General features: G+C 42.3%; 1 protein-coding gene across 1 annotated transcript; it reads right to left on the bottom strand.

The window, feature by feature from the left end:
- Positions 1-12,722: 12,722 nt before the first annotated feature.
- LOC129639571 (olfactory receptor 1468-like) lies at positions 12,723-13,664 on the bottom strand. Its single transcript, XM_055564709.1, has one exon. It carries the CDS (start codon positions 13,662-13,664, stop codon positions 12,723-12,725), a length of 942 nt encoding a protein of 313 aa, XP_055420684.1.
- Between the last annotated feature and the right edge of the window lie 1,553 nt (positions 13,665-15,217).

Below are 15,217 nucleotides of genomic sequence, written 5' to 3'. Positions count from 1 at the left end.
AATGAAACAACTTTATAGCAATGTGAAATTCAGCTCAATTCAGTTACTCAGTCATGTTCAATGCTTTGAACCCCATGGACTGCAGCACAACAGGCTTCCCTGTCCATCACCAACTCCTGGAGCTTACTCAAACTCATGTCCATCAAGTTTTTGATGCCATCCAACCATCTCATCCTCTGTCATTCTCTTCTCCTCCCACCTTCAATCTTTCCCAGCGTTAGGGTCTTTTCAAATGAGTCAGTTATTCCTATCAGGTAGCCAAAGTATTGGAGTTCCAGCTTCAGCATCAGTCATTCCAATGAATATTCAGGACTGATTTCCTTTAGGATGGACTAGTTGGATCTCCTTGCAGTTCAAGGGACTCTCAAGAGTCTTCTCCAACACCACAGTTCAAAAGCATCAGTTCTTTGGCTCTCAGCTTTCTTTCTGGTCCAACTCTCACATCCATACATGACCACTGGAAAAACCATAGCTTTGACTAGATGGACCTTTGTTGGCAAAGTAATGTCTCTGCTTGCTAATATGCTGTCTAGGTTTGTCATAGCTTTTCTTCCAAGAAGCAAATGTCTTTTAATTTCATGGCTGCAGTCACATCTGCAGTGATTTTGGAGCCCTCCAAAATAAAGTATGTCACTGTTTCCATTGTTTCCCCATCTATTTGCCATGAAGTGATGGGACCAGATGCCATGATCTTGGTTTTCTGAATGCTGAGTTTTAAGCCAACTTTTTCACTCTCCTCTTTCACTTTTGTCAAGAGGCTCTTTGGTTCCTATTCACTTTCTCCCATAAGGGTGGTGTCATCTGCATATCTGAAGTTATTAATATTTCTCCCAGCAGTCTTGATTCTAGCTTGTGCTTCATCCAGCCTGGCATTTCACATGATGTACTCTGCATATAAGTTAAATAAACAGGGTGACAATATACAGCCCTGATGTACTCCTTTCCCAGTTTGGAAACAGTCTGTTGTTCCATGTCCAGTTCTAACTGTTGCTTCTTGACCTGCGTACAGATTTCTCAGGAGGTAGGTAAGGTGGTCTGGTATTCCCATTTGTTTAAGAATTTTCCACAGTTTGTTGTGTACCTGTGGAGGTTCGGTTCAGCAGTGGCCTGCCACAGGGGCAGAGCTTCTGGTTGCAGCAGACCTGGATATGGCGTAAGCCCTCTTGGAGGAGGTTGCCATTAACCTGACCATAGAGCTGCCAGAACTTACACAAGACTGGGGAAACAGACTCTTGGAGAGTACCAAAAATGTGAAATTACTCTGTTTCTAAATACTCATCACAGTTTTTAAACTTAGCTAACCTCAATCCCCCAGCTGATCAGTAACAAATAGTTTTGTGACTAGCACAGATCTGCAAACTACACTTTGCATTCACAGACTGGAGTATTGTGGTGCCACAACAGAGCTGGAGGTTTGTTTCATTGTACAGGAGACACGAATCAAGACCATCCCCAAGAAAAAGAAGTGCAAAAAAGCAAAATGGCTGTCTGAGGAGACATTATAAATAGCTGTGAAAAGAAGAGAAGCAAAAAGCAAAGGAGAAAAGGAAAGATATATCCATTTGAATGCAGAGTTCCAAAGAATAGCAAGGAGAGATAAGAAAGCCTTCTCCTCAGTGATCAATGCAAAGAAATAGAGGAAAACAATAGAATGGGAAAGACTAGAGATCTCTTCAAGAAAATTAGAGATACCAAGGGAACATTTCATGTAAAGATGGGCTCAATAAAGGACAGAAATGGTATGGACCTAACAGAAGCAGAAGATATTAAGAAGAGGTGGCAAGAATACACAGAAGAACTGTACAAAAAAGATCTTCACAACCCAGATAATCATGATGGTGTGATCACTCACGCTCACCTAGAGCCAGACATCCTGGAATGTGAAGTCAGGTGGGCCTTAGGAAGCATCACTACAAACAAAGCTAGTGGAGGTGATGGAATTCCAGTTGAGCTATTTCAAATCCTCAAAGATGATGCTGTGAAAGTGCTGCACTCAATATGCCAGCAAATTTGGAAAATTCAGCAGTGGCCACAGGCCTGGAAAAAATCAGTTTTCATTCCAATACCAAAGAAAGGCAATGCCAAAGAATGCTCAAACTACTGCACAATTGCACTCATCTCACATGCTTAAAATTCTCCAAGCCAGGCTTCAGGAATACATGAACCGTGAACTTCCAGATGTTCAAGGTGGTTTTAGAAAAGGCAGAGGGACCAGAGATCAAATTGCCAACATTTGCTGGATCATCGAAAAAACAATAGAATTTCAGAAAAACATTTATTTTTGCTTTATTGACTATGCCAAAGCCTTTGACTGTGTGGATCACAATAAACTGTGGAAAATTCTGAAAGAGATGGGAATACCAGACCGTCTGACCTGCCTCTTGAGAAACCTGTATTCAGGTCAGGAAGCAACAGTTAGAACTGGACATGGAACAACAATCTGGTTCCAAATAGGAAAAGGAGTACGTCAAGGCTGTATATTGTCACCCTGCTTATTTAGCTTATATGCAGAGTACATCATGAGAAACACTGGCATAGAGGAAGCACAAGCTGGAATCAAGATTACTGGGAGAAATATCAATAACCTCAGATAAGCAGATGACACCACCCTTATGGCAGAAAGTGAAGAGGAACTAAATAGCCTCTTGGTGAAAGTGAAAGAGGAGATTGAAAAAGTTGGCTTAAAGCTCAACATTCAGAAAACTAAGATTATGGCATCTGGTCCCATCGCTTCATGGCAAATACATGGGGAAACAGTGGAAACAGTGTCAGACTTTATTTTTTTGGGTTCCAAAGTCACTGCAGATGGTGATTGCAGCCATGAAATTAAAAAATGCTTACTCCTTGGAAGGAAAGTTATGACTAACCTAGATAGCATATTCAAAAGCAGAGGCATTACTTTGTCAACAAAAGTCTGTCTAGTCAAGGCTATGTTTTTTCCAGGGTCATGTATGGATGTGAGAGTTGGACTGTGAAGAAGGCTGAGCATCGAAGAATTGATGCTTTTGAACTGTGGTGTTGGAGAAGACTCTTGAGAGTCCCTTGGACTGCAAGGAGATCCACCCAGTCCATCCTAAATGAGATCAGTCCTGGGTGTTCATTGGAAGGACTGATGTTGAAGCTGAAACTCCAATACTTTGGCCACGTGATATGAAGAGCTGACTCATTTGAAAAGACCCTGATGCTGGGAAAGACTGAGGGCAGGAGGAGAAGGGGATCACAGAGGAGAAGATGGTTGGATGGCATCACTGACTCAGTGGACATGGGTTCGAGTAGACTTTGGTAGTTGGTGATGGATAGGGAGGCCTGGCATTCTGTGGTTCATGGGGTCGCAAAGAGTCGGACACGACTGAGGGACTGATCTGATCTGATCTGATCTGATTTAGAGAGGGTGTGCTTACCTCCACTCCTGCCCTTTACAGACACATTTTACTTGATCTCAAAGCTGTAAAACAAGATCAGGGTCTCAGTGTGAACTTGTACCCTTGGGGTCAGGGCCCCACTCATTAGATGTCCATTTATATTATTGAAAATACTGCTTCCAACGAATAACTGGCAAATACTTTTCAGTCATAGCAAAACATTTGGCTAGCATGCTGTTTTCACTGCCTATTTCAACAACTTCTAAGCTACACTTAACCTTCAGCTTCAAACGGAAATAATACACCTTTACCTGTCTACTCAATGGGGCCAGTGTCCACTCCTGCCATCTCACACGGTCTTTGAAGGCAACATTTTCACCTGCTCTTGGTTTGGTCAGGTACACAATTAGGACCTCACACTGATGACATCCCGCTTTGAGGAGATTCCTATGACACACATGCTACACAGTCCCCCCACTGCAGGTAAGTTGCTGAAAACTCTTTGGTAAGTTCTGGACTCCTCCAGTCTTCACAGTGTTGAGAAATAGCTTTTAGGCTTATTAGTACCCATACTTGGAGAAGGCAATGGCACCCCACTCCAGTACTCTTGCCTGGAAAATCCCATGGATGGAGGGGCCTGGAGGGCTGCAGTCCATGGGGTCACTAGGAGTCAGACACGACTGAGCAACTTCACTTTATTTTTTCACTTTCATGCATTGGAGAAGGAAATGGCAACCCACTCCAGTGTTCTTGCCTGGAGAACCCCAGGGACGGGGGAGCCTGGTGGGCTGCCGTCTATGAGGTCGCACAGAGTCGGACACGACTGAAGCGATTTAGCAGCAGCAGCAGCAGCAGCAGTACCTATACTGTTAAAACAAGCCCAACATGTTTTAGACATTTATAGATTCTGGAGGAAACATTTCCTCATATACACAGTATTTTTGGTCGATAACTTCCAAATAGGCCTGCCTTGAATGAGACGCCCCGTGTCAAAAGTTTCTAGAATCTGCCTAAATTGCCATAGAACAGTCACTCCTATTAGCACCCCCTGAGACTCTGTCACCGTGCAAGCTTTAGCAGCTTTCTCTCATGTACCTTGGAGTTTCTGTACCACCAATGATGGCCCTTAGTCTCATGGGCTTCTGATACAGGGAACTGCCCACCTTGGCCCAATGCTGTATGACCTTAGTGCAGCACATGTGGGTACATGCTGGACTGGCCTGGAAATATAGACGATCTCAGGTCTTGAACCTATGACCCTCCATATCCAGCTGCCCATTTGGCCTTTGATTACAGAAGTAGCACTCTGCAAGCTCAGCATAGCTAGTGAGGCCTCCTTGCTACAGGATCAGCTGAAACTGAGCCCTCTACATACCCTATCTTCAGGAAAGGGCACCTTTGCCTGTGCTCAGGCCCTTGTTAGATGCCACACTGCTACAAGAGTTCATCTCTTAGAACTCTTGGACACCTGGGGAGCCTTTTTGCATCCACACAGTGAAATCCAAAGGGAGATCATTCACTTAACCAATGCCGTCATCACTATCACACTGATGGAGCTTGCTTGAGAGCTGCTACTTGTCATCTCTTCATCACTATGTTCTGATAAAGGACAGGACCCAAAGGTCAGCGCAAAGGGCCAGTATGTGGCACCTACCTTAGCACAGAATGTCTGCGCCACAACTGGCCTCAGCTTCATGCCTTTGTAGATCTTTGAGCCACGGCCACTGGGCTGACTGTCTATTATGACCAAGTCAAACAATTCTTCTCCAGGGTTGTCTCATTTAGGGTTAAGAGCTCACGCAATCTCTTGCCTCCCGATAAATTATACCCAAAATGCAAATCAAGGTCACACATTTTCTACACATATCAAAGCCACAGTACAATGTCTCACCATGGCACTCCTTATCCTCTTTGGAGTTCTACACAATAAGAGAAACCCAGAGACTCATTTTGCTTTTCAGAACACAAAATACTATCTCCTGAACAAGATGTTCAATGGGACACTCACCACCTTTACTGCTCTCACCATGCAGGGGCCACAGTGGTTTCCATAAACAAGTACAAATTAAAGGAAGCATGGAATTCTTTGGTTATCAAACAAATATCATGGGTAAATTGTAATAGAGATAGATGCCATTGTTTATTAATTATATTGAGCTAAAAGGAACAAATAAACATTGCATACATTTAAGGTGCAGAACTTGATGTTTTCACTGAATGTACATCCATACCTACATCTATAGAGTGAAAGAATCACAATCGTCTAATGACCCATTGCTGCACAGTTACTATTTTTTGCCTTTTTTGGGCATTCTATTTTTGATGCATTAACTCATTATATGAGTAACAATCATTTTCATATTTTTGTGGTGTATGTGTGGCATCTTTAGTCTTGACATTGAGATGAAAATTGGGGAGGGGGTTGTACATTACACTTCTATGAGATGACATCAAGCTCCCGATTTCACAAAAGCGTGTGTGTGTGTGTATTTATACACATATGAGGATGGCACTTTAAGAAACATACCAGTATTTCAGGAAACAGATATGTCTTGAGTGCCTAGGATGTGTCAGATTTTGTACTTGGTTCTTGACTTACAGTGAAGGACATAAAGTCAATACTTCTATGATCCAGTAATTTCTATTTTCATGGGCAAAGTACTGGTTCATGGTATTGGCGTGGAGCAGAGGAGAGCTGCTTTGGTTAAAGGGTGTGGGGAAACCTTTTCTGAGGAGTTCATATCTGAAACAAGATTTAAAGAATGAGATATAATCAGTTGTGTGAAGATTTGGAAGAAGAGCATTTTAGGTAGAATAACAAGTTGCCACGTCATGAAGCAAGAATAAGAACAGTGTGCTGAGGAATTGCTAAAGGTTGAGTGTAAACTGGAATCAGTCAGAGAGGAGCAGAGCAGAGACAGAAGACTGACACTGGAGAGGCAGAGATGAGGTCTCGTAGGGACTTGTGGGGTAAGAACAGGCAGTTTATCTTATGTGCAGTGGAGGGCTGCTAGATGGTTTGATAAAGTCATGCAGTCTGATTTATGTTTTAGAAAGCTCACTGAATGTTGTGAACTCTGTAGGAACAGAGGACTCTCAGGCTCTTGGCACTACACAGGCATGATCTGATGATGACTGAGAATAGGGTTGTAGCAGAGGGAATATAACAGCATCTAGATGAGCATTTGGGACCACAGGATTTCAAGTCCCATCTCAATTTATAGCTTCACCACCTGAAAGTTATTTGATCTTGAGTAGGTTTCCTAACTTTGTTACCACTTAGTTTTCTCATCTGTAAAATGGGAATGATGATAGCATGTATCTATATCTTAGAGTCATTCTGGGATTGAATGGAACAATTTATGTAAAACACCTGATATCATATTAGAACAATGATAAGCATAGGATGCACCCTTATGGCAGAAAGTGAAGAAGAACTAAAGAGCCTCTTGATGAAAGTGGAAGAACAGAGTGAAAAAGTTGGTTTAAAGCTCAATATTCAGAAAACTAAGATCATGGCATCCGGTCCCATCACTTCATGGCAAATCAATGGGGAAACAGTGGAACAGTGGCTAAGTTTATTTTTGGGGCTCCAAAATCACTGCAGATGGTGACTGAAGCCATGAAATTAAGACACTAACTCCTTGGAAGGAAAGTTATGACCAACCTAGACAGCATATTAAAAAGCAAAGACATGACTTTGTCCACAAAGGTCCATCTAGTCAAGGCTATGGTTTTTCCAGTAGTCATGTATGGATCTGAGAGTTGGACTATAAGGAAAGCTCAGCGCCGAAGAATTGAAGCTGTTGAACTATGGTCTTGGGGAAAACTCTTCAGAGTCCCTTGGACTGCAAGAAGGTCCAACCAGTCCATCCTAGAGGAGATCAGGCCTGGGTGTTCCTTGGAAGGGCTGATGTTGAAGCTGAAACTGAATACTTCGGCCACCTGATGCGAAGAGCTAACTCATTTGAAAAGACCCAGATGCTCGGAAAGATTGAGGGCAGGAGAGGAAGGTGACAAAAGAGGATGAAATGGTTGGATGGCATCATTGACTCAATGGACATGGGTTTGGGTAAACTCCCAGATTTGCGACGGACAGGGAGGCCTGGTGTGCTGCAGTTCATGGGGTCACAAAGAGTCGTACACAACTGAGTGACTGAACTGAACTGAACTGAACTGCAGGAAATCTGATAATGTCCAGACTTTAGTTAATAATACTCTTTCAGTGTGGGTTCACTAAGTTGAACAAATGTTTAATACTAATGTACAATGGTAATAAAGGGAATTGGTTGTGGAGTATACGAAAATACTCTTCACAAATATTCTGCAAATCTAAAACTTCTAAAGCAAACTGTTTTTAAAAAAAAAAAAAAACAACAACACCAAATACTAGGTGATGAGATCTGGAAGATGACAATCACTGAATGGGGGTGGCCATGAGCAATGGTTTGGAGGGAACACTGGCTCCCTAACTTCTACACCACAAGAACTGAACTGGAAAAGATGAGGAAATGTGGCAAATCAAATTGGGAAGGCTCTTTAATGGGTGTTGAGGAAGCACTCCCTTTCTCAAACCAGAGCACCTGGACTCCATTGCAGCCTCCCCTCCCCCATGAAGGTTCATAAGTGGCGCTTTGTGATGTCAACAATGTCAGGGCTACCATTGGCTGGAGAAATTTCTTGCTGACCAATCAAACGGACAGTTGTGGCTCTTCATTGTCTGGGAAGGTATATAAAGAGGCCAGGCACCTTGGTGTAGGCCACTGTTGCTGCAAGATGGGAGGCATACTTGGGAAAGTGAAGGAGGAGAAGTCGGAAATTTATGTATGCAACATCAGTTTTGAGGAAGAAGCCTCAATCTCCGAAGAAAGGAAGACAAATAATTCTGATCAGTCCACTGGCTTGGACCCGGAGGTCAGATTACCCTACTCATGTTCTTCCTCTTCATCCCCCATCCTTGACTCACCCTGCCCTTGCCTGGCACAAAACACCTCCCCAACGCACACCCATTCTCTCAAAGTTCTCCTACTCATCCTCCTTCACTAATGTCTTTCTGGATGACTTTGTTTTCTTACCAGATACAAAACCTCATGAAGAAGGTACAATCAACCCTAGAGCAGAATCCGAACAGAAATAAGAAATGGAAGTCGACCATACTAGTCTTCTACTACCACCAGCAGAAGAAAAAGAAGAATGAAAATGGGCCAATGGAGGATGAAGAAACCCCAGAGGTTTCTTCCAACACTTCTCCTGACAATTCTCCAAGTAAGCCCCTGTGCCCCCCTGGAGCCCAAGATGCTGAGCCATCTGCTGTAACTCCAGGGAAAGCAAAGGCAGAATAGTCGTTTGTAGAGGGATCAAACATACAACAAAGGCCCCCTCTGGACAGACCAAACTACTCAGATGTTGATTAAAGTACCAACAAGCAGTAAAAAGATGTGTGCGCATGTTTTTTTGATGATGCAGAGGGGAGAAAGGGAAGGGTCCGGTGTGTGAGGAGGGAGGGAGGTGGCGTCCTTTCAGTTTATGGCCCAGACCAGCCAGTCCATACTTACTCAGACACTGGGAGTGAGGACTGGGTGAAGACTGAGAACTGCAGACTGAAGATTTCTGAGCACTGAGGATTTATCCCTGAACACTTCATCCCACTGATGAGGAGGAAAAGGATGTGGTATTTCTGTTTGTTTTGGGGGTCCTGCTAGAGAGAGGGGTGATGGAGGGGTGGTGGCTCTGTGTAGTAACCAGATTCCACTTTAGATGTCTGACAATTGAGTTTTTACCTCTCATCAATTTCTGATCCTCTTCTGGCCCACATTTGGGCAAGCTCATAAAAAGACCCAGGGAATAAGTGAATAAAGGAACACGAAATAGAAACAGATATACCTAACGTTAACCATTGGAATCATTGCCTTGCTGTATTTCCCATAGCCAGAACATCCATTATCCCCAAATAGCCTCTAGTGCACATGGATGCTCTGACCCAATGAGTAATAAAATTAAGTCTTTGGCCCCTATAGTCAGCCTTCAAAATATGAGACCCGATGGACCTTTCCCCTTAGTTACAATCACACTTTTCACCTCAGTTATTTTTAAAAAGATTCAAACTCAATTAAAGCAGGGCCTTCACAGATTGAAACCCATTATAGGAGACCTATTTAGATACTCAAAGAGAAACTCCCCAGGTCAGTAGGTGCCCAATATGCTACTGGAGATCAGTGGAGAAATAACTCCAGAAAGAATGAAGGGATGGAGCCAAAACAAAAACAATACCCACTGCAGATGTGACTGGTGATAGAAGCAAGGTCCCATGCTGTAAAGAGCAATATTGCATAGGAAGCTGGAATGTCAGGTCCATGAATCAAGGCAAATTGGAAGTGGTCAAACAAGAGATGGCAAGAGTGAATGTCGACATTCTAGGAATCAGCGAACTGAAATGGACTGGAATGGGTGAATTTAACTCAAATGACCATTATATCTACTACTGCGGGAAGGAATCCCTCAGAAGAAATGGAGTGGCCATAATGGTCAACAAAAGAGTCTGAAATGCAGTACTTGGATGCAATCTCAAAAACGACAGAATGATCTCTGTTCGTTTCCAAGGCAAACCATTCAATATCACAGTAATCCAAGTCTATGCCCCAACCAGTAACACTGAAGAAGCTGAAGTTGAACGGTTCTATGAAGACCTACAAGACCTTTTAGAACTAACATCCAAAAAGATGTCCTTTTCATTATAGGGGACTGGAATGTAAAAGTAGGAAGTCAAGAAACACCTGGAGTAACAGGCAAATTTGGCCTTGGAATACAGAATGAAGCAGGGCAAAGACTAATAAAGTTTTGCCAAGAAAATGCACTGGTCATAACAAACACCCTCTTCCAACAACAGCACAAGAGAAGACTCTATACATGGACATCACCAGATGGTCAACACCGAAATCAGATTGATGATATTCTTTGCAGCCAAAGATGGAGAAGCTCTATACAGTCAGCAAAAACAAGACCAGGAGCTGACTGTGGCTCAGACCATGAACTCCTTATTGCCAAATTCAGACTTAAACTGAAGAAAGTAGGGAAAACCACTAGACCATTCAGGTATGACCTAAATCAAATCCCTTATGATTTTACAGTGGAAGTGAGAAATAGATTTAAGGGCCTAGATCTGATAGATAGAGTGCCTGATGAACTATGGAATGAGGTTCGTGACATTGTACAGGAGACAGGGATCAAGACCATTCCCATAGAAAAGAAATGCAAAAAAGCAAAATGGCTGTCTGGGGAGGCCTTACAAATAGCTGTGAAAAGAAGAGAAGCAAAAAGCAAGGGAGAAAAGGAAAGATATAAACATCTGAATGCAGAGTTCCAAAGAATAGCAAGAAGAGATAAGAAAGCCTTCTTCAGCGATCAATGCAAAGAAATAGAGGAAAACAACAGAATGGGAAAGACTAGGGATCTCTTCAAGGAAATCAGAGATACCAAAGGAACATTTCATGCAAAGATGAGCTCGATAAAGGACAGAAATGGCATGGACCTAACAGAAGCAGAAGATATTAAGAAGAGGTGGCAAGAATACACAAAAGAACTGTACAAAAAAGAACTTCATGACCCAGATAATCACGATGGTGTGATCACTGACCTAGAGCCAGACATCCTGGAATGTGAAGTCAAGTGGGCCTTAGAAAGCATCACTACGAACAAAGCTAGTGGAGGTGATGGAATTCCAGTTGAGCTATTCCAAATCCTGAAAGATGATGCTGTGAAAGTGCTGCACTCAATATGCCAGCAAATTTGGAAAACTCAGCAGTGGCCACAGGATTGGAAAAGGTCCGTTTTCATTCCAATCCCAAAGAAAGGCAATGCCAAAGAATGCTCAAACTACCACACAATTGCACTCATCTCACACGCTAGTAAAGTAATGATCAAAATTCTCCAAGCCAGGCTTCAGCAATATGTGAACCGTGAACTTCCTGATGTTCAAGCTGGTTTTAGAAAAGGCAGAGGAACCAGAGATCCAATTGCCAACATCCTCTGGATCATTGAAAAAGCAAGAGAGTTCCAGAAAACCATCTATTTCTGCTTTATTGACTATGCCAAAGCCTTTGACTGTGTGGATCACAATAAACTGTGGAAAATTCTGAAAGAGATGGGAATACCAGACCACCTGATCTGCCTCTTGAGAAATTTGTATGCAGGTCAGGAAGCAACAGTTAGAACTGGACATGGAACAACAGACTGGTTCCAAATAGGAAAAGGAGTTCGTCAAGGCTGTATATTGTCACCCTGTTTATTTAACTTATATGCAGAGTACATCATGAGAAACGCTGGACTGGAAGAAACACAAGCTGGAATCAAGATTGCTGGGAGAAATATCAATAACCTCAGACATGCAGATGACGCCACCCTTATGGCAGAAAGTGAAGAGGAACTAAAAAGCCTCTTGATGAAAGTGAAAGAGGAGAGTGAAAAAGTTGGCTTAAAGCTCAACATTCAGAAAATGAAGATCATGCCATCTGGTTCCATCACTTCATGGGAAATAGATGGGGAAACAGTGGAAACAGTGTCAGACTTTATTTTTGGGGGCTCCAAAATCACGGCAGATGGTGACTGCAGCCATGAAATTAAAAGATGCTTACTCCTTGGAAGGAAAGTTATGACCAACCTAGATAGCATATTCAAAAGCAGAGACATTACTTCGCCAATAAAGGTCTGTCTAGTCAAGGCTATGGTTTTTCCTGTGGTCATGTGTGGATGTGAGAGTTGGACTGTGAAGAAGGCTGAGCGCCGAAGAATTGATGCTTTTGAACTGTTGTGTTGGAGAAGACTCTTGAGTCCCTTGGCCTGCAAGGAGATCCAACCAGTCCTTTTTAAAGGAGATCAGCCCTGGGATTTCTTTGGAAGGAATGATGCTAAAGCTGAAACTCCAGTACTTTGGCCACCTCATGCGAAGAGTTGACTCATTGGAAAAGACTCTGATGCTGGGAAGGATTGAGGGCAGGAGGAGAAGGGGACGACAGAGGATGAGATGGCTGGATGGCATCACTGACTCGATGGACGTGAGTCTGAGTGAACTCCGGGAGTTGGTGGTGGACAGGGAGGCCTGGCATGCTGCAATTCATGGGTTCGCAAAGAGTTGGACACGACTGAGTGACTGAACTGAACTGATGGAACAAAGGAGCATTTTTGTTTTGTTATTATTATTATTTTACCTAGAGACAGAAGTTTGATCTAGATTCTTGGATATGGATTCAGGGCAGGAGATGGATGGCAAAGAAACTATCATGGTGGCACAGTAGCCTGAGGTTTTGGACTCTGTGTGCTCATCGAAGTGTAAGAAGATGATATAGGCATTTCTTATGGCAGGAATCACCATCTCCAGAAATAGGTTTTCCTGATAAGTAGTCTCCTCACAGCTCCCTTCATGTCCTTGTTCCTTAGACTATAGATGAAGGGGTTCATCATGGGAGTCACCACTGTATACATGATGGCAGCCACCTTATCCCTTTCTGCAGAGTAGGCAGAAGAGGGAAGAAAGTAGACCCCACTGATAGATCCATAGAAGAGGGACACAGCTAAGAAATGGGAGCCACAAGTGGAGAATGTTTTCCACTTCCCCTTGGCTGAAGGAATCCTAAGTACAGTGCAACCAATAAGGCAATAAGACACACAAATGAAGGTAAATGGAATGAAAATAACTGCTCCCCCAATTACTAGGATTGTCAAGTCATTGATCTGGGTGTCTGAACAAGCCAGCCTTAAAATGGGTTCCAGGTCACAGAAGAAGTGTGGAATTTCTCTCTGATCACAGAAATTCAAGAGGCCCAGCAGACCAAGATGAAGTACAGAAAGAAGATTACAGACAACCCATGGAGTCACTACCAACAGGGCACAACGCTTCAGACTCAGTAACGCAGCATAGTGTAATGGGTAACAGATGGCAATGTACCGGTCATATGCCATGGCTGCCAAGAGGAAATTGTCCAAGTCTACCAGCAACATAAAAAAGTACATTTGTGTAAGGCATCCTGCAAAGGAGATGACTGGGCTCTGGCTTTGGATGTCTGCCAACATTTTGGGGACTGTAGTAGATGTGAAGCAGATGTCGGTGAAGGATAGATTGGCAAGGAAGAAGTACATGGGGCTGTGGAGGTGAGCATCATTGACGATAGCCAGGATGATAAGTAAATTTCCCACCATGGTAACCAGATACATGCACAAAAACAGCACAAAGATGTGCTGCTGCTGTTCAGACACCACTGTGAGTCCCAGGAGGAAAAATTCAGAGATAGTTTGGTTTCCTTGGAGCATGATTCTTCTGTGTCTAAAAAGGGAAAAAATGTGACTTTACTGTAAAATGGTAACATGACACAAAAGCTAGTCAGAGGACGTTGTACCATATTATAAAAGTAAATCAAGCCTTGGAACTTATTTTCTGAATCTTATTTTCTGCTTACTAAAATACAAGCTCCACAGGGTATGAATTTTATCTACTATGTTCAGTGCTGTACACCAGTGCTAAAGATAGTGCCCAGAACATAGTAGGTGTTCATTAAATATTGGTTGCATTTATACACAAACGAGTGAATAAATTAAAAAATAAATATTCTGAACATATGACTCACTATCTTCATGACTGTTTTCTGTGCTTTTCTAAGCCTATTTCATCAATTTTAAAATGTGGAGAATATCCACTTTATAGGGTTTTTGTGAGGATGGTAAGGACACATGTAAAATGCTTGTATCTGTACTTTATCTATTGCCTCAGAAATAGTAGCTGCTATCATTCACTAATTTGGAAAAATCACAGACTTTAAAGGCAAAAAGAAACCTTTAGAGAACATATAGCTGAACCTCTGTCTTTGGGCAGTTAAGTATTCAATACGCATATGATGATTTAGCTGATCATGTTTCACTGTTCCAGAGACAAAGATGCCACACTCAACTTACAACAACTGATCCAAAATTTTATCCTTTTACTAATTAGCTCTTCCTCAAATCTTTCTGAAAACTTCCCAGTTTTTACATCTCAACAAGGAGAAATTAGTCATTACCATAAATGCTGCTGAAGTCCTGTAGGGATGTCCATTGAATTAAGTAATGCAATGGTAAGTGTTCTTAACATGACCATTTATGGTGGAGCTACTTGGGTGAAAGCCACAATGAAGAAAATTTAGGGGTAACACTTTAACAACACGTGTTTATTGAGGGCTTACAAAGTTGCAGTTGCATTCAAGTGCTAAGTGCTTTACATCAATTATTTTAGTAAATATTCACCACAACTCGGTGAGCTAAGTAGGTCTATTAAGAATATGTTCCATTTGCAGATGAAGAAATCAAGAATTACATAAAATAAGAGTGATGCATAGCTAGTGTATATTCTGAGCCCAGCCTGACTTCAGAGCCTTCTTGATGAACTGTTAATACTATGCTATATAACTACTATACTGCTTATGGCTGCGTGTTTGTGAAGAGCCTCACCTATGTTTTAGGCACAGAAGAGCTTGCTCAGCCAAAGTCAAAAAGCTAGTAGATGGTGGAGCTTGACTTTGAATCTTGATGCCAAAATGTTTTTGCCATCTCTGTATAAGTCCAAATGAGAGCAGATGGGCTTACAAATGGGAAGCTTTGTCTTTGCTTATTCCAATTTGCACCTTATCTATGCTGCTGTGAGATCCATGTTATTAATACACAGTTGTTACTTATTCAAAAATCTGTATGTCTTCATACCACCTTTCCAGTCTAACACAACTGGATTGCCATTGTATTAATTCACCTACTTCTGTTGGTTTGCTGTTTAGCTTTGTACACTTTGAAAAAAGAGGTTAGCAGAACTAATGGATAGTTGAAGCAAAATTGCAGGA

Source organism: Bubalus kerabau, chromosome X, assembly GCF_029407905.1.
Source record: "Bubalus kerabau isolate K-KA32 ecotype Philippines breed swamp buffalo chromosome X, PCC_UOA_SB_1v2, whole genome shotgun sequence".
Taxonomy (NCBI): Eukaryota; Metazoa; Chordata; class Mammalia; order Artiodactyla; family Bovidae; genus Bubalus; species Bubalus kerabau.
This window is presented reverse-complemented; position numbering and strand designations above follow the sequence as displayed.

Coding starts and splice junctions, on each gene's coding strand:
- LOC129639571 (XM_055564709.1), bottom strand. CDS start 13,664: ATGCTCCAAGGAAACCAAACTATCTCTGAATTTTTCCTCCTGGGACTC.